The sequence below is a fragment of the Zonotrichia leucophrys genome, unplaced genomic scaffold (assembly GCF_028769735.1).
Source record: "Zonotrichia leucophrys gambelii isolate GWCS_2022_RI unplaced genomic scaffold, RI_Zleu_2.0 Scaffold_34_1600103, whole genome shotgun sequence".
NCBI classification, from domain to species: domain Eukaryota; kingdom Metazoa; phylum Chordata; class Aves; order Passeriformes; family Passerellidae; genus Zonotrichia; species Zonotrichia leucophrys.
Genome location: NW_026992239.1, coordinates 135236 through 154253, shown reverse-complemented (window position 1 = coordinate 154253; position 19018 = coordinate 135236). Strand labels below are relative to the sequence as shown.

The following is a 19018-nucleotide window of genomic DNA, read 5'->3' as shown; positions in this document are numbered from 1 at the left end:
GGGGTGTTTTGGGAAGCATTTTGTAGTGGTTTTGGGCAGGGTTTTGGGGTGTTCCAGACAGAATTTTGCGATGTTTTGGGCAGGATTTGGGGTGTTTCGGGTGGGATTTTGGGGTGGTTTTGGGCAGAATTTTAGGAAGGATTTTGGGCCGGATTCTGGGTTTTTGGAAGGATTTTTTGGGGTGGTTTTGGGGCAGGATTTTAGGAAGGATTTTGGGGATGGTTTGGCAGGATTTTTGGAGTGTTTTTGGGCAGGATTTTGGGGGTGTTTTGGGCAGGATTTTGGGGTGTTTCAGACAGAATTTTGCGATGTTTTGGGCAGGATTTTGGGGGTGTTTCGGATGGGATTTTGGGGGGTTTGGGTAGGATTTTGGGCCGGATTCTGGGTTTTTTGGGTAGGATTTTGGGATGTTTTGGGAAGGATTTTAGGAAGGATTCTGGAGGGTTTTGGGCAGGATTTTAGGAAGGATTTTGGGGGTGTTTTGGCAGGATTTTTGGAGTGGTTTTGGGCAGGGTTTTGGGGTGTTTCAGACAGAATTTTGCGATGTTTTGGGCAGGATTTTGGGGGGAATTTTGGGCAGGATTTTGGGGCATTTTGGGGGTATTTCGCTGCCACACACCACTCTCAAAACTCTCCACACTGCAAGCCCACACCGGCGCATTTCGGGGTCGGTTTTTGGGGTATCTCCAGGCAGATTTCGGGGTTTTTCGGGGTGTTTTGGGGGGCTCAGGCGTGCTGGCGGCGCCAGACGATGACGGTGCCCGCGGCGTCGCCCGAGGCCAGCAGGGACTCGTCGCAGTTGAAGGCCACGGCCAGCACGGGCGCCCCGTGGCCCTGCAGGGTGTTCACCGTGGCTCGCGCCGCGCGGCCCACGTCGAAAAAGTGCACGGAGGCGTCCTCGCTGCCCGTCACTGTGTGGGGACATTGGGGACATTGGGGACAAGGATGTGATCCTATTGATCCCCCTCGCTGCCCGTCACTGTGGGGACATTGGGGATAGCAGGGACATTGGGGACATTGGGGATATCAGGGACACCCAACCGCCCTCCTCGCTGCCCGTCACTGTGGGGACATTGGGGACATTGGGGACATTGGGGATAGCAGGGACAAGGATGTGATCCCATTGATCCTCCTCGCTGCCCGTCACTGTGGGGACATTGGGGACATTGGGGACAGTGGGGACATTGGGGATGTCAGGGACATTGGGGACATTGGGGACATCGGGGACATTGGGGACACCCAACTGCCCTCCTCGCTGCCCGTCACTGTGGGGACATTGGGACATTGGGGATAGCAGGGACAAGGATGTGATCCCATTGACCCCTCGCTGCCCGTCACTGTGGGGACATGGGGACATTGGGGACATTGGGGATAGCAGGGACATTGGGGACATTGGGGACGTCAGGGACATTGGGGACAAGGATGTGATCCTACTGACCCCCTCGCTGCCCGTCACTGTGGGGACACTGGGGACACAGGGGATATTGGGGACATTGGGGATATCAGGGACAAGGATATGATCCCATTGACCCGCTCGCTGCCTGTCACTGTGGGGACATTGGGACATTGGGGATGTCAGGGACACCCAACTGCCCTCCTCGCTGCCCGTCACTGTGTGGGGACACGGGGACATTGGGGACATCAGGGACATGGGGACGTTGGGAACAGGGATGAGGGATGGCACCCAACCGCCCTCCTCGCTGCCCGTCACTGTGTGGGGACATTGGGGACATTGGGGATAGCAGGGACACCCAACCGCCCTCCTCGCTGCCCGTCACTGTGGGGACATTGGGGACATTGGGGACATTGGGGACAAGGATGTGATCCCATTGATCCCCCTCGCTGCCCGTCACTGTGGGGACATTGGGGACACTGGGGACAAGGATGTGATCCCATTGACCCCCCTCGCTGCCCGTCACTGTGGGGACATCGGGACATTGGGGATAGCAGGGACATCGGGGACATTGGGGACAAGGATATGATCCCATTGATCCCCCTCGCTGCCTGTCACTGTGGGGACATTGGGGATGTCAGGGACATCAGGGACACCCAACCGCCCTCCTCGCTGCCCGTCACTGTGTGGGGACATCGGGGACATTGGGGATAGCAGGGACAAGGATATGATCCCATTGATTCCCCTCGCTGCCCATCACTGCGTGGGGAAATTGGGGTGATTGGGGGCATCAGGGACATTGGGGACATCAGGGACACCCAACCGCCCTCCTCGCTGCCCGTCATTGTGGGGACATTGGGACACAGGGACATTGGGGACAAGAATGTGAGCCCATTGATCCCCCTCGCTGCCCGTCACTGCGTGGGGACATTGGGGACATCAGTCTGTCCCAGTCCCTCCCAGTCCATCCCCAGGCTCTCCCAGTTTATCCCAGTCCATTCCCACTCTCTCCCAGTCCATTCCCAGTTTGTCCCACTCTCTCCCAGTCCCTCCCAGTTTATCCCAGTTCATTCCAATCCCCTCTCAGTCCATTCCCAACACTCACCCACGCAGGCTCCCAGTCTCTCCCAATCCATTCCCAGTCTCTCTCAGTCTGTCCCAGTCTCTCTCACTCCCTCCCAATCCATTCTCAGCCTCTCCCAGTCTCTCCCAGTCCCCTCCCAGTCCGTCCCAGCGCTCACCCACGCAGGCTCCCAGTCCATTCCCAGTCCATTCTCAGTCCCACCCAGTCCATTCCCAGTTTGTCCCACTCCCTCCCAGTCCCTCCCAGTCTGTCCCAGTTCATTCCAGTCCATTCCCAGTCTGTCCACTCCCTCCCAGTCCATTCCCAGTTTGTCCCAGTCTCTCCCAGTCCATTCCCAGTTTGTCCCAGTCTCATTCCCAGTCCACTCCCAGTCCATCCCAGTCCATTCCCAGTCTGTCCCAGTCCTTCCCAGTCCCTCCCAGTCCATTCCCAGTTTCTCCCAGTCCGTCCCAGTCCGTCCCAGTGCTCACCCACGCAGGCTCCCAGTCCATTCCCAGTCCCTCCCAGTTTCTCCCAGTCCCTCCCAGTCTGTCCCAGTGCTCACCCACGCAGGCCCCCTGCCTGAAGGACATCAGGGGGCAGAAGCAGCTCCTCAGGGGCTGCTCCCGGTGCCGCGTGGGGAAACTGCGCCGGAGCCGCAGCCCCGGGGCGCCCGAGCCGCCCTCGTCCTCCACCACCCTGGGGAGACCAAAAAGGGGTCAGAAATATCCAAAAACACCCAAAATCACCCAAAAACTACCCCAAAATCACCCCGAGCCGCCCTCGTCCTCCACCACCCTGGGGAGGGGAAAAAGGGGTCAGAAACACCCAAAAATCACCCCAAAAACTGCCCCTAAAACCCCACCGAGCCCCCCTTGTCCTCCACCACCCTGGGCAGGGGAAAAAGGGGTCAGAAATACTCAAAAATCACCCCAAAATCACCCAAAAATCACCCCAAAAATCCTCCCGAGCCGCCCTCGTCCTCCACCACCCTGGGCAGGGGAAAAAGGGCTCAGAAATACTCAAAAATCACCCAAAAATCACCCCAAAATCACCCAAAAACTACCCCAAAATCACCCCGAGCCCCCCTCGTCCTCCACCACCCTGAGCAGGGGAAAACGGCATCAGAAATACTCAAAAATCACCCTAAAATCACCCCAAAATCACCCCGAGCCGCCCTCGTCCTCCACCACCCTGGGGAGACCAAAAAGGGCTCAGAAATACCCAAAAATCACCCCAAAATCACCCAAAAACTACCCCAAAATCACCCTGAGCCACCCTCGTCCTCCACCACCCTGGGGAGGCCAGAAAGGGCTCAGAAATACTCAAAAATCACCCCAAAATCACCCAAAAACTACCCCAAAATCACCCCGAGCCACCCTCATCCTCCACCACTCTGCAGGGACCAAAAAGGGGTCAGAAATACTCAAAAATCACCCCAAAATCACCCCAAAATCACCCAAAAACACCCAAAAATCACCCCAAAATCCTCCCGAGCCCCCCTCATCCTCCACCACCCTGGGGAGACCAAAAAGGGGTCAGAAATATCCAAAAACACCCAAAAATCACCCCAAAATCACCCTGAGCCACCCTCGTCCTCCACCACCCTGGGGAGGGGAAAAGGGAACAGAAATACCCAAAAATCACCCCAAAAACTGCCCCAATGTCCCCCCAGAGCAGAAAAGCAGCAGGAGGTTGGGGCAGGTGTTGACCAGCAGGGATGGGTCTGGTTCACCCCAAATCCCCCAAATCCCCCCAAATCCCCCCAATTCCCCAAATCCCCCAGTGTCCCCAGAGCCCCCCAGTGTCCCCAAAGCTCCTGGTGACCCCAATGTCCTCAAGCCCCCAAATGCCCCAATTCCCCAAATCCTCCAATTCCCCAAATCCCCCCAATTTCCCAAATCCCCCAATTTCCCAAATCCCCCCAATCCCCAAATCCCCCAATCCCCCCAAATCCCCTAATCCCCCCATTCCCCAAATTCTCCCAATTCCCCAAATCCTCCAATTCCCCAAATCCCCAATCCCCCAAATCCCCAAATCCCCCAATTCCCCAAATCCCCAATTCCCCAAATCCCCCAATCCCCCAAATCCCTCAATTCCCCAAATCCTCCAATTCCCCAAATCCCCCCAAATCCCCCCAATTCCCCAAAGCCCCCCGATTCCCCAAATCCCCCCAAATCCCCCAATTCCCCAAATCCTCCCAATTCCCCAAATCCCTGAATCCCCCCAATTCCCCAAATCCTCCAATTCCCCAAATCCCCCCAGTTCCCAAATCCCCCAATTCCCCAAATCCCCAAATCCCCCAATTCCCAAATCCTCCAATTCCCCCCAATTCCCCAAATCCCCCAATTCCCCAAAGCCCCCAGTGTCCCCAAAGCTCCCTGATGACCCCAATGTCCTCAAGCCCCCCAAATGCCCCCAATTCCCCAAATCCTCCAATTCCCCAAATCCCCCCAATTCCCCAAATCCCCCAATTCCCCAAATCCCCCAATTCCCCAAATCCTCCAATTCCCCAAATCCCCCCAATTCCCCCAATTCCCCAAATCCCCAAATCCTCCTCAATTCCTCAAATCCTCCAATTCCCCAAATCCTCCCAATTCTCCAAATCCTCCCAATTCCCCAAATCCTTCAATTCCCCAAATCCTCCAATTCCCCAAATCCCCTCAATTCCCCAAATCCCCCCAATTTCCCAAATCCCCCCAAATCCCCCAATTCCCAAATGCCCCCAATTCCCCAAATCCCCCAAATCCCCCCAATTCCCCAAATGCCCCCAATTCCCCAAATGCCCCCAATTCCCCAAAGCCCCCCAGTGTCCCCAAAGCTCCCTGATGACCCCAATGTCCCCAAATCCCCCATTCTCCAAATCCCCCCAAATCCCCCCAATTCCCCAAATCCCCTCAATTCCCCCAATTCCCCAAATCCCCCCAATTCCCCAAATCCCCCCAATTCCCCAAATCCTCCAATTCTCCAAATCCCCCCAAATCCCCTCAATTCCCAAATCCCCAATTCCCCAAATCCCCCCAAATCCCCCCAATTCCCCAAAGCCCCCCAGTGTCCCCAAAGCCCCCTGATGTCCCCAATGTCCCCAAGCTCCCCAATTCCCCAAATCCCCCCAATTCCCCAAATCCCCCCGAATTCCCCCAATTCCCCAAAGCCCCTCCATGTCCCCAAAGCCCCCAGAGCCCCCCCAAGCCCCCCAAGCCCCCTGCCCGTACCGGAAGAGCAGCAGCCGGTCGGGGCAGGCGTTCACCAGCAGGGACGGGTCTGGTTCACCCCAAATCCCCCCAATTCCCCAAATCCCCCAATTCCCCAAATTCCCCCAATTCCCAAATCCTCCAATTCCCCAAAGCCCCCCAGAGCACCCCCAAGCCCCCCAAGCCCCCTGCCCGTACCGGAAGAGCAGCAGCCGGTCGGGGCAGGCGTTCACCAGCAGGGACGGGTCCGGCGCCTCCCGGCTGGCCCAGGCCCGGGCCGAGAGCGACGTGATGGAGCCGCCGGCCTGGACCAGCACCCGCGAGGCCTTGGTGAGGCGGCCTGGGGGGCACAGGGGGTGAGACCCCTCCCCAAACCAACCAGTGCATCCCAGTGCTGCCCAGTGCTGCCCCAGTGCCCCCCAGTACCAGCCATTGCCCCCCAGTGCTGCCCCAGTGCATCCCAGTGCCTCCCAGTGCCCTCCAGTACAGCCCCAGTGCCTCCCAGTACTGCCCAGTGTCCCCTGGACCAGCACCCGCGAGGCCTTGGTGAGCCGGCCTGGGGGCACAGGGGGTGAGACCCCTCCCCAAACCAACCAGTGCTGCCCAACACTGCCCAGTGCCCCCCAGTACCACCCAGTACTGCCCCAGTGCCCCCCAGTACTGCCCAGTGTCCCCTGCACCAGCACCACCTGCCAGCCTGGGGGGCACAGGGTGTGAGACCCCTCCCCAAAGCCAACCAGTGCATCCCAGTGCCCCTGATACTGCCCCAGTGCTGCCCCAGTGCATCCCAGTGCCCCCCAGTACTGCCCAGTGCCCCCTGGACCAGCACCCGCGAGGCCTTGGTGAGCCGGCCTGGGGGGCACAGGGTGTGAGACCCCTCCCCAAACCAACCAGTGCTCCCCAACACTGCCCAGTACCCCCTAGTACAGCCCAGTGCCCCCTGCACCAGCACCACCTGCCAGCCTGGGGGGCACAGGGTGTGAGACCCCTCCCCAAACCAACCACTACAGCCCCAGTGCCCCCAGTGCTCCCCAGTGTCCCCTGCAACAGCACCCGCGAGGCCTTGGTGAGCCGGCCTGGGGGGTACAGGGTGTGAGACCCCTCCCCAAAAACCTCCCAGTGTCTCCCAGTACAGCCCAGTGGCTCCCAGTACCACCCAGCCGTTCTGTACCCACCCCCCAGTGCCCCCAACCCCTCCCAGTCCCTCTGTACCCATCCCCAATCCCTCCCACTCCCTCCCAGTGCCCCCAATCCCTCCAGTTCATCCCAGTCCCTCTGTACCTACACCCAGTCCCATCCCAGACCCCTCCAGTGCTCTCCAATCCCTCCCAGTGCCTCCCAGTCCCCTCCCCATCCCCTCTAACCCCTCCCAGTCCCGTCCCAGTCCTCCCAATCCCTCCCAGTCTGTCCCAGTCCATCCCAGTCCTCTGTACCCATCCCCAATCCTCTCCCAGTCCCTCCCAGTCTGTCCCAGTTCATCCCATGCCTCTGTACCCACCCCAATCCCTCCCAGTGACCCCCAATTCTCCCAGTCTGGCCCAGTCCATCCCAGTCCCTCTGTACCCACCCCCAATCCCTCCAGTTCCCTCCCAGTGCCCCCCAATCCCTCCCAGTCCCCTCTCCATCCCTCTCAACCCTCCCAGCCCATCCAGTTCCTCCCAGTCCCCCCCAATCCTCCAGTCTGTCCAGTCCATCCAGTCACTCTGTACCCATCCCCAATCCCATCCCAAGTCCCTCCCAGTGCTCCCCAATCCCCCGGTCCCTCTCAATCCCCTCCCCATCCCTCTCAACCCCTCCCAGTGCCCCCCAATCCTCTCCAGTCCCTCCCAGTCTGTCCCAGTTCATCCAGTGCCTCTGTACCATCCCCAGTCCCTCCAGTCCCTCCCAGTTCCCTCCAGTCCCTCCCAGTGCCCCCCAATCCCTCCCAGTCCCTCTCAATCCCCTCCCAGTCCCCCCCAGCCCGGTACCGGTGCCGGGGTCGCACAGGAACGACGACACCGAGCCCCGATCGTGGGCAGCCCGGGCCCAAACACCCCGGGACCCATCCGCCCCGGCTGCCTTCCCCGTGGAACGTTCACGACACGACCATGTGCCGGGACTGCCCACCTGGGGGGCAACATGGGGCTGGGGGCACCCTGGGACCCCAAACCCATCCTGGGACCCCCAAAATCCCCCTAGAGCCGCCTTCCCTGTGGGGATGTTCACAACCTGCACCATGTGCCGGGCACTGCCCACCTGGGGGGGCAAACATGGGGCTGGGGGGCACCCTGGGACCCCCAAAGCCACCCTGGGACCCCCAAACCCATCCTGAGACCCCCAAACCTGCCTGAGACCCCCAAAATCCCCCCTAGAGCCGCCTTCCCCATGGAAATGTTCACAACCTGCACCATGTGCCGGGCACTGCCACCTGGGGCAAACATGGGGCTGGGGGGCACCCTGGGACCCCAAACCACCTGAGACCCCCAAACCATCTGAGACCTCAACCCCTGAGACCCCCAAAATCCCCCCAGAACCCACCCTGAGACCCCCAAAAACCCCCCTAGAGCCGCCTTCCCCATGGAAATGTTCACAACCTGCACCATGTGCCGGGCACTGCCCACCTGCAGGGGCACACCTGAACTCAGACCCTCCTGAGATCCCCAAAATTTTGGGGTATTTTGGGCCATTTTGGGGTATTTTAGGGTATTTTGGGGTTTCTCTCACCACAGTTAGGTGTTATCAGCGGCTGGAAGCACAGCACAGCAGGGCAGGGCTGGTTTGGGGATGTTTGGGGTCTCAGGAGGGTCACCCAGCACTGGGACATTTTGGGGTTTTAGGGTATTTCAGTGTTTCTCTCACCACAGTCAGGTTGTTGTTGAGCGGCTGGAACGCACAGCACAGCAGGGCAGGGCTGGGTTTGGGGGGGATGTTTGGGGGTCTCTCAGGGCTCTGGGGTTTCAGGTCAGTTTTGAGGCAGTTTTGGGGTATTTTAGGGTATTTTAGGGTTTCTCTCACCACAGTCAGGTTGTTATTCAGTGGCTGGAATGCACAGCACAGCAGGGCAGGATTGGGTTTGGGGGGATGTTTGGGGGTCTCTCAGGGCTGTGATGTTTCAGATCAGTTTTGGGGTATTTTAGGGTATTTCAGTGTTTCTCTCACCACAGTCAGGTTGTTGTTGAGCGGCTGGAACGCACAGCACAGCCCATCATTGTTGGGTTTGGGGGTCCCAGGAGGGGCTCTCAGGGCTCTGGGGTTTCAGGTCAGTTTGACAGTTTTGGGCAGTTGGGTATTTTAGGGTATTTTGGGGTTTCTCTCACCACAGTCAGGTTGTTATTCAGCGGCTGGAACGCACAGCACAGCAGGCAGGGCTGGGTTTGGGGGATGTTTGGGGGATCTCTCAGGGCTGTGATTTTCATTAGTTTTGGGGTATTTTAGGGTATTTTGGGGTTTCTCTCACCACAGTCAGGTTGTTCTTGAGCGGCTGGAACGCACAGCACAGCCCATCATTGTTGGGTTTGGGGGGATGTTTGGGGGTCTCTCAGGGCTCTGGGTTTCAGTCAAGTTTTGGGAGTTTTGGCATTTTAGGGTATTTTGGGGTTTCTCTCACCACAGTCAGGTTGTTGTTGAGCGGCTGGAACGCACAGCACAGCAGGGCAGGGCTGGGTTTGGGGGGGATGTTTGGGGGTCTCTCAGGGCTGTGACATTTTGTGGTATTTTGGGCCATTTTGGGGTATTTCAGGTTTCTCTCACCACAGTCAGGTTGTTATTCAGCGGCTGGAACGCACAGCACAGCAGGTTGGGTTTGGGGGATGTTGGGGGTCTCTCAGGGCTTGGGGTTTCAGATCAGTTTTGGGTTTTGGGATTTTAGGGTATTTTGGGGTTTCTCTCACCACAGTCAGGTTGTTATTCAGGGCTGGAACGCACAGCACAGCAGGGCAGCCCAGGATTGTTGGTTTGGGGGTTCTCAGGGGGCTCTCAGGGCTGGGATTTTGAGGTCATTTTAGCATTTTGGGGTATTTTAGGGTATTTCAGTGTTTCTCTCACCACAGTCAGGTTGTTCTTGAGCGGCTGGAATGCACAGCACAGCACTGTGGCCCCGTCATTGTTGGGTTTGGGGGGGATGTTTGGGGGTCTCTCAGGGCTCTGGGGTTTCAGGTCAGTTTTGAGGCAGTTTTGGGGTATTTTAGGGTATTTTGGGGTTTCTCTCACCACAGTCAGGTTGTTGTTGAGCGGCTGGAACGCACAGCACAGCAGGGCAGGGCTGGGTTTGGGGGGATGTTTGGGGGTCCCAGGGGTCTTTTCAGACGCCATTTTGGGGTATTTTAGGGTATTTTGGGGTTTCTCTCACCACAGTCAGGTTGTTGTTGAGCGGCTGGAACGCACAGCACAGCAGGGCAGGGCTGGGTTTGGGGGGGATGTTTGGGGGGTCTCCAGGGGGTCATTCAGGGTCTGGTTTCAGGCAGTTTTGGAAGGCATTTGGGGTATTTGAAGGGTATTTCGGGTTTCTCTCACCACAGTCAGGTTGTTGTTCAGCGGCTGGAACGCAGCAGCACAGCAGGCAGGTGGCTTGGGGGATGTTGGGGGGTCTAGGGGGTCCAGCACTGGCATTTTGGGGTTTTAGGTATTTGGGTTTCTTACCACAGTTTTGTTGAGGGCTGGAACGCACGCACGCATGGCAGGCTGGTTTGGGTCTCTCAGGTTGGGGTCATTTTGGGCAGTTTTGGGGTGTTTAGGTTTCAGTGTTTCTCTCACCACAGTCAGGTTGTTGTTGAGCGGCTGGAACGCACAGCACAGCAGCGCGGCCCCGTCGGGGTCGGGCACGCGGCGGATGCATCGCCCGTCCCCGGGGTCCCAGAGGCGCAGGGTCCCGTCCAGCGAGGTGGACACCAGGACATCGTTGGACAGGGACCAGGCAAAGTCCGAGACTCCGGCGCCGTGGCCGCGGAGGCGCCGCAGCACGGCCGGGGGCCCCGGCGCCAGGCGGCACACGGAGAGCGTCCCGTCCAGCGAGCAGCACGCCAGCAGGTGGCGCTCGTCGTGCGCGAACTGCACCTTCCGCACTGGGGGGGAGAAAGGGGGACAGGTGAGACCCCTCCCCAAAATTATACAGAGCTGGGAGCCCCCCAAAGTCAGGGGAGACCCCTAGAACTGGGGGAACCCCCTAAATCCATCCAGCAGGTGGCGCTCGTCGTGCGCAAACTGCACCTTCCGCACTGGGGGGGGGAAAGGGGGAAAGGTGAGACCCCTCCCCAAAATTATACAGGGCCAGGGGCCACCCCTAAATCCATCCAGCAGGTGGCGCTCATCATGGGCAAACTGCACTTTCCGCACTGGGGAAGGAGAAAAGGGGACGGGTGAGACCCCTCCCCAAAATTCTATAGGGCCAGGAACCCCCAAAGCAGAGCCATCACCCCCAAAGTCAGGGGATGGCTCTGCTTTTCCCAGTCCCATCCAGCAGGTGCTGCCTGTTGTGCGCGAACTGCACCTTCCACACTGGGGGGGGAAAGGGGGACAGGGGAGACCCCTCCCCAAAATTCTACAGGGCTGGGAACCCCCAGAGTCAGGAGAGACCCCCCAAAACAAAGGGATCAGCCCCAGAACCAGGGGGAACCCCCAAACTCATCCAGCACGTGGATGGGCAAACTGCACCTTCCGCACTGGGGGGGAGAAAGGGGGAAAGGTGAGACCCCTCCCCAAAATTATACAGGGTCTATAGAACTGGGGGGAGCCCCCCAACCCATCCAGCAGGTGGCGCTCGTTGTGGGCAAACTGCACCTTCCGCACTGGGGGGGTAAAGGGGGAAAGGTGAGACCCCTCCCCAAAATTATACAGGGCCAGGAACCCCCAGAGTTAGGAGAGACCCCCCCTCAAAACAAAGGGTTCAGCCTCAGAGCCAGGGGGAGCCCCCTAAATCCATCCAGCACATGGATGGGCAAACTGCACCTTCCGCACTGGGGGGGGGAAAGGGGGAAAGGTGAGACCCCTCCCCAAAATTATACAGAGCTGGGAGCCGCCCAAAGTCAGGGTCCCCTAAACCCACCCACTATGTGCCACTTATGATGGGCAAACTGCACCTTCCGCACTGCGGGGGAGAAAGGGGGAAAGGTGAGACCCCTCCCCAAAATTATACAGAGCTGGGAGCCCCCCAGAGCCAGGGGAGACCCTTAAACCCACCCACTATGTGCCACTTATGATGGGCAAACTGCACCTTCCGCACTGGGGGGGGAAAGGGGGAAAGGTGAGACCCCTCCCCAAAATTATACAGAGCTGGGAGCCCCCCAAAGTCAGGGGAAATCCCCCAACCCATCCAGCAGGTGGCGCTCGTCGTGCGCGAACTGCACCTTCCGCACTGGGGGGAGGACATTAGGGGGTGCGTGAGACCCCTCCCCAAAATCTCACAGAGCTGGGAGCCCCCCCAAAACAAAGGGATCAGCCCCGGAGCTGGGGGAGCCCCCAGACCCTGCAGGAAACTGAGGCTCCTGCCCTGGGGAGGGACACGGGGGACACCTGAGAGCCCCCCCAAACAACACCTGAGACCCCTTCAGACCCCCCAAACAGGGGACACCTGAGACCCCCCAAACAACACCTGAGACCCCCCCAGACCCCCCAAACAACACCTGAGACCCCCCCAGACCCTCCCCCAGGGGACACCTGTGACTCCTCAAACAACACCTGAGACCCCCCAGACCCCCTCAAAGTTTCTCCAGAAACCCTAAACAGCACCTGAGAACCCCCAGACCTCCCTGATGCCCCCCAGGGGACACCTGAGCCCCCCCAAACAACACCTGAGACCCCCCCCAGACCCCCCAAACAACACCTGAGACCCCCCCAGACCCCTCCCAGATGACACCTGAGACCCCCCCCGGTTACCGGCGCTGTCCAGGTGCTGGTCGAACACGTGGAACACCCCGGCGAAGGCGTAGTTCTCACTCAGGGTGGTGTCCCCGGCCATGGCCCGGCTGGCCTCGGCCAGGGGGGTGGGCACCACCCCGGGGGGGCTGCGGGAGGAGGGGGGCAGCGTGAGACCCCTCCCCAAATTGATCTGAAACCCCACAGGACAACCTGAGCCCAACGCGGCACCCCCCCGGTTCACTGGAATGGTTTGGTCCAGGGGAATGGGGGCCTCCAAAGGGGAGGGGGGGGGGGGGGAATGTGAGACCCCCCCACTCCAGGTATCCAATGGCGCCCTCCAAACCCCCCCATCCTCCACAATGGTTTCGCCCACAGGTGCACACCCACCCCAAAAAGCTTAAGGGGAGGGGGAGATACCTTGAGACCCCCCCCCCAAAAAAATCGAGACCCCTCCCCAAAAGATCCCACAACCCCCTGAGACCCCTCCCCAACACCCCCAGGATCCTGAGACCCCCCCAGGTACCCCCTGACCCCCCCCAGGTATTGACTGGCACCCTCCAAACCCCCCCATCCTCCACAATGGTTTTGCCCACAGGTGTGCAGAGAATCCCCCAAAAACATCGAGATCCCCCCCCAAAAAAACGCCCAAAGTCCCCCCCAAAATCCCCCCAAAATATCCCCAAACCCTCCTGGGACCCTCCCCAAAATGACTCCCCAGAACCATGAGAGCCCCCAAAAACCCCGAAAATATCCCCAAAATCCCCAGGACCCCCTCCCCAAAATTACTCCCCACCACCCTGAGACCCCCAAAAACCCCTAAAACCCCCCAAAATCCCCAGGACCCCCTCCTCAATCCCCTCAGGAGCCCAAGACCTCCCCCAGACCCCCAAAACCACCCAGGACCACCCCCCAAAATGACTCCCCACCACCCTGAAACCCCCAAAAATCCCCAAAAAACGCCCAAAATACCCCGAAAAAAACCCCAAAATCCCCCTGGGACCCCTCCCCAATTTCCCCCCCGGGGGTCTCACCGCTCATCAGGGCCCCCCCGCAGCCCCCCCGGGCCGGAGCTGCGGCTCAGGGAGCGCCGGTGGCCCCGGGACCCCCGCGGGTCCTCCTCGAAATCCTGGGGAGGGGGAGAAGGGTTGGGACCCCTGAATTGGGGAGGGGGAGAAGGGTTGGGACCCCCGAATTGGGGAGGGGGAGAAAGGTTGGGACCCCAAAATTGGAGGGAGCAACGAAAATTGGGGTGGGAAACCCAAAATTGGGGTGGGGTCCCCTCAAATCTCCCCAAAATTGGTGCTGGGACTCCCTGACCCCCCCCCAAAGGAGTTTTGGGATGGTCCAGCACCCCCCAGGTGTGTCCTGAGCCCCCCAGGTGTGCCCAGGTGTGCCCACAGGTATTCAGGAGTGCCCAGGTGTATCCCAGGTGTGCCCAGGTGTATCCCAGGTGTACCTCACATGAGCCCAGGTGTGCCCCAGGTGTGCCCAGGTGTGCCCACAGGTATTCAGGAATGCCTAGATGTATCCCAGGTGTACCCAGGTGTGCCCAGGTGTCTCTCAGGTGTACCCCAAACCGTCCCAGGTGTGCCCAGGTGTATCATACATGTACCCAGCTGTACCCAGGTGTGCCCAGGTGTGCCCAGGTGTCTCTCAGGTGTACCCCAGCTATACCCAGATGTACCCAGGTATACCCAGGTGTACCCCAGGTACCTCCATGCGGTCCAGCGTGGTGCGGCTGGCCCTGAGGGCGCTCCAGGAGCTGCCCCAGGTGTGCCCAGGTGTGCCCAGGTGTATCATACATGTACCCTAGCTGTACCCAGGTGTACCCTAGGTGTGCCCAGGTGTATCATACATGTACCCAGCTGTACCCAGGTGTGCCCCAGGTGTACCCAGGTGTATCATATATGTACCCAGCTGTACCCAGGTGTGCCCAGGTGTACCCAGGTGTATCATACATGTACCCAGGTGTACCCCAGGTGTACCCAGGTGTGCCCAGGTGTATCATACATGTACCCAGCTGTACCCAGGTGTGCCCAGGTGTATCATACATGTACCCAGCTGTACCCAGGTGTACCCCAGCTGTACCCAGGTATACCCAGGTGCCCCCAGGTGTGCCCAGGTACCTCCATGCGGTCCAGCGTGGTGCGGCTGGCCCTGAGGGCGCTGCGGCAGCTGCCCAGGTGTGCCCAGGTGTACCCAGGTGTACCCCAGGTGTATCCCAGGTACCTCCATGCGGTCCAGCGTGGTGCGGCTGGCCCTGAGGGCGCTGCGGCAGCTGCCCAGGTGTGCCCAGGTGTATCATACATGTACCCAGGTGTACCCCAGGTGTGCCCAGGTGTATCATACGTGTACCCAGGTGTGCCCAGGTGTACCCAGGTGTCTCTCAGGTGTACCCCAAACCCTCCCAGCTGTGCCCAGGTGTATCATACATGTACCCAGGTGTACCCCAGGTGTACCCAGGTGTGCCCAGGTGTATCATACATGTACCCAGATGTACCCAGGTGTGCCCAGGTGTATCATACATGTACCCAGGTGTACCCAGGTGCCCCCAGCTGTACCCAGGTGTATCATACACATGCCCAGGTGTACCCAGGTGTGCCCAGGTGTGTGCAGGTGTACCCCAGCTATACCCCAGCTGTACCCAGGTGTGCCCAGGTGTGCCCCAAACCCCCCCAGGTACCTCCATGCGGTCCAGCGTGGTGCGGCTGGCCCTGAGGGCGCTGCGGCAGCTGCCCCAGGTGTACCCAGGTGCCCCCAGCTGTACCCAGGTGTATCATACATGTGCCCAGGTGTGCCCAGGTGTACCCAGGTGCCCCCAGGTGTGCCCAGGTACCTCCATGCGGTCCAGCGTGGTGCGGCTGGCCCTGAGGGCGCTGCGGCAGCTGCCCGCCTCGGACAGGGCGCCGTAGCGCTGCGCCAGGAGCCGCGCCCGCAGCCGCAGGTACCAGCGCCGCGCCTCGCCCGCCAGGTGCCCGCCCTGCGCCCGCTCCCGCAGCAGCTGCGAGCGCCGGCGCACGTACTGCGTGCGGAACTGCGGCAGCTGCGGCGTGCGGTACGCCGCGTACCTGCACAGGTGAGACACAGGGGAGAAATGGGGTTAATTCTACACAAAACCAGAAAAATTCCACCCAAAACCAGAGAAATTGTACTCAAAACCAGAGAAATTCCACCCAAAACCAGACCCAGGTGTGCAGAACTGCGGCAGCTGCAGCGTGCGGTAACGCCGCGTACCTGCACAGGTGAGACAGGTAAGAAATGGGGTTAATTCTATCCAAAACCAGAGAAATTGTACTCAAAACCAGAGAAATTCCACCTAAAACCAGACCCAGCAGCTGCGGTGTGCGGTACGCCGCGTACCTGCACAGGTGAGACAGGTGAGAAATGGGGTTAATTCTACACAAAACCAGAAAAATTCCACCCAAAACCAGGCAAATTCCACCTAAAACCAGACCCAGGTGTGCGGAACTGCGGCAGCTGCGGCGTGCGGTAACGCCGCGTACCTGCACAGGTGAGACACAGGGGAGAAATGGGGTTAATTCTACACAAAACCAGAGAAATTCCACCCAAAACCAGAGAAATTCCACCTAAAACCAGACCCAGCAGCTGCGGTGTGCGGTACGCCGCGTACCTGCACAGGTGAGACAGGTGAGAAATGGGGTTAATTCTACACAAAACCAGAGAAATTCCACCCAAAACCAGAGAAATTCCACCTAAAACCAGACCCAGGTGTGCGGAACTGAGGCAGCTGCAGCGTGCGGTAACGCCGCGTACCTGCACAGGTGAGACACGGGGGAGAAATGGGGTCAATTGTATCCAAAACCAGAAAATTCCACCCAAAACCAGAGAAATTCCACCTAAAACCAGACCCAGCAGCTGCGGCGTGCGGTAACGCCGCGTACCTGCACAGGTGAGACACAGGTGAGATACAGGTGAGAAATGGGGTTAATTCTACACAAAACCAGAGAAATTCCACCCAAAACCAGAGAAATTCCACCCAAAACCAGACCCAGGTGTGCAGAACTGCGGCAGCTGCGGCGTGCGGTAACGCCGCGTACCTGCACAGGTGAGAAATGGGGTTAATTCTACCCAAAACCAGAGAAATTCCACCAGAAACGGGCCCAGGTGTGCAGAACTGAGTCACCTGCATGGTGTAGTATGCAGTGCACCTGCACAGATGACATACAGGTGAAATACCAATGAGAAATGGGATTAATTCTACACAAAACCAGAGAAAATCCACCCAAAAATGGAGCCAGAAATGTAGAACTAGGGCACCTGCATGGTGCAATACACAGGTGAGATACAGGTGAGACACAAGTGAGATACCGGTGAGAAATGGGGTTAATTCTATCCAAAACGAGGGAAATTCTACTCAAAACAAGACAAATTTCACCCAAAAACGGGCCCAGGTGTGATAACTCCACCTCAAAACCGGCCCAGGTATCACAATCCCCCAAAAAGATGCCCCAAATACCCAAAATCTCCAAATTTCCGCATCCACGTAGGAGCATCTCTCCCTTTAACAACACTAGGTGCCGGATTCCCCTCAAAACAGCCCAGATAAGAACATCCCCCCCTCATAAAATCGCCCAGATATCCAAAATCCTCCCCAAAAAAATCCCCCTGAGCTCACCGCGCGTCCACGGCGAGCACCTGCTGCCACACGGCGGCCATGGCGGCCGCGGCCGCCGCGGGGGGACCCTGCCGAGGGAACAACGGCGTGAGCTGAGGGAAAAATGAGGGGGAAATGGGGAAAAAAGGGAAGCGGGGCGGCCCTACCTGCGCGTCCCGCTCCACCTCCGCCTCAGGAGCTCCGCGGCGCCGGGGCTGGGCCGGGGGAGCGCGGCTGGGCCGGACCGGAAGTTGCCGCGGCGCCGCCTCACGCCCAAATGGCGGCGCGCATCGCCCAGGAGACGGAGGGGCGGTGAGAGGGGGCGTGGTCGTTAAGGTGATTGGTTGGTTTTGAGAATTGGGGCGTGGGTTTTGTCTCGTCTGTAATTCCCGCCTTCCAGAAGCGCACGCTGATTGGGTGAGCGAGCAAAATGGGCGTGGTAAACGCGTCTCTTTATGGTCATTGTATTCCCAGAGCGTCCCAGGATTGGCCGCTCCGCCCGGCGCCTCTCTTCTGCCCCGGGTCCTCCCGCCCGCCGAAATTGCGACAACACAATGGGGCGGGCACGACACTTTACAGCAGCGGGTCGGGGGTCCCGGGACGTTCCCAAGGGAGTTTTAGGGTGACCCCGGTGGGGTCCCGGTGCCTCCGAGGCGGCTCCGTGAGCGCCGAATCCCCCCCACGTCCTCCTTTGTGCCGCGCCACGGCGTTGCTCGGAGCGCGCCTCGCTTAACGGCGGCTTGTACGACAGTGTGAGGGGCGTGCGGCGCGCTTTACGGCAGCGCGGCGGGGGCAGCGGGGCCGGGGGGGATTTTGGGGGGTCCCGGGGGGACTTTGGGGGGTCCCGGAGGGTCCCGGGGGGGGCCGGGGGCCGGTGCCCCCCCCGAGGATGCCGCTGGCCGTGCAATGGCCGTTCCCCACGGAGCCGTCGCGGCGCTGGGCCCTGGCGAGCCGCGTGGTCACGGGCCTGGTGGGCACCTACAGCTGCGTGTGGACTCGTGAGTGACCCCCCTAAAATCTGAGAGACCCCTCCTCAAATCCCGATTCTGAGGGGAGACACCCCCCCAAAATCCCGGGTCTGAGGGGAGACACCCCCCAAAATGCCGGGTCTGAGGGAAAGACCCCCCCCTAAATCCCCGTTGTGAGGGAAACCACCTCAAAATCCCCGTTGTGAGGGGAACCCCCCCCTAAATTCCGTTTCTGAAGGGAAACCACCCAAAATCCCGGGACTGAGGGAAAGACCCCCCTAAATCCCCGTTCTGAGGGGAAACCACCTCAAAATCCCCGTTGTGAGGGGAAACCCCCCGAAATTCCGTTTCTGAAGGGAAACCACCCAAAATTCCGATTCTGAGGGGAAAGACCCCCCCCCCCCTTCCAAAATCCCGGTTCTGAAGGAAGACCCCCCCCAAAATCCCCGTTCTGAGGGGAAACCACCCAAAATCCCGGTTCTGAGGGGAGCCCCCCCCCAAATTCCGTTTCTGAAGGGAAACCACCCAAAATCCCGATTCTGAGGGGAAAGACCCCCCCCAAAATTCCGGTTCTGAAGGAAGACCCCCCCCCCGCCTAAATCCTCGTTCTGAGGGGAGACATCCCCCCAAAATCCCGGGTCTGAGGGAAAGACCCCCCCCTAAATCCTCGTTCTGAGGGGAAACCCCCCCAAATTCCGTTTCTGAAGGGAAACCACCCAAAATCCCGATTCTGAGGGGAGACCCCCCCCAAATCCTCGTTCTGAGGGGAGATCCCCCAAAATCCCACCTGGACTCCCCCCCGTCACCCCCAGACCCCACCAGGCCACCCTGGCCCAATTTGGGGGGGTCCCATCCCTTTATTTTTTCAAGACCCCCCCCCCTCCCCAGTAGGTTTGGGACCCTCCAAATCCTTTCAAATCCTCGGGACCCCTCCCCAAATATATTTGGGACCCC

General features: G+C 59.5%; 1 protein-coding gene across 1 annotated transcript; it reads right to left on the bottom strand.

Moving 5' to 3' along the window:
• Positions 1–635: 635 nt before the first annotated feature.
• On the bottom strand, positions 636–17927 carry WDR13 (WD repeat domain 13). The gene is made up of 11 exons (XM_064737080.1): positions 17264–17927; positions 17118–17185; positions 15318–15549; positions 13513–13607; positions 12500–12627; positions 10382–10689; positions 8135–8250; positions 7618–7688; positions 5849–5990; positions 3022–3155; positions 636–911 (listed from the first exon to the last, which is right to left on the bottom strand). Exons 2-11 carry the CDS (start codon positions 17156–17158, stop codon positions 727–729), a joined length of 1452 nt encoding a protein of 483 aa, XP_064593150.1. The 5' UTR covers positions 17159–17185; positions 17264–17927; the 3' UTR covers positions 636–726.
• Between the last annotated feature and the right edge of the window lie 1091 nt (positions 17928–19018).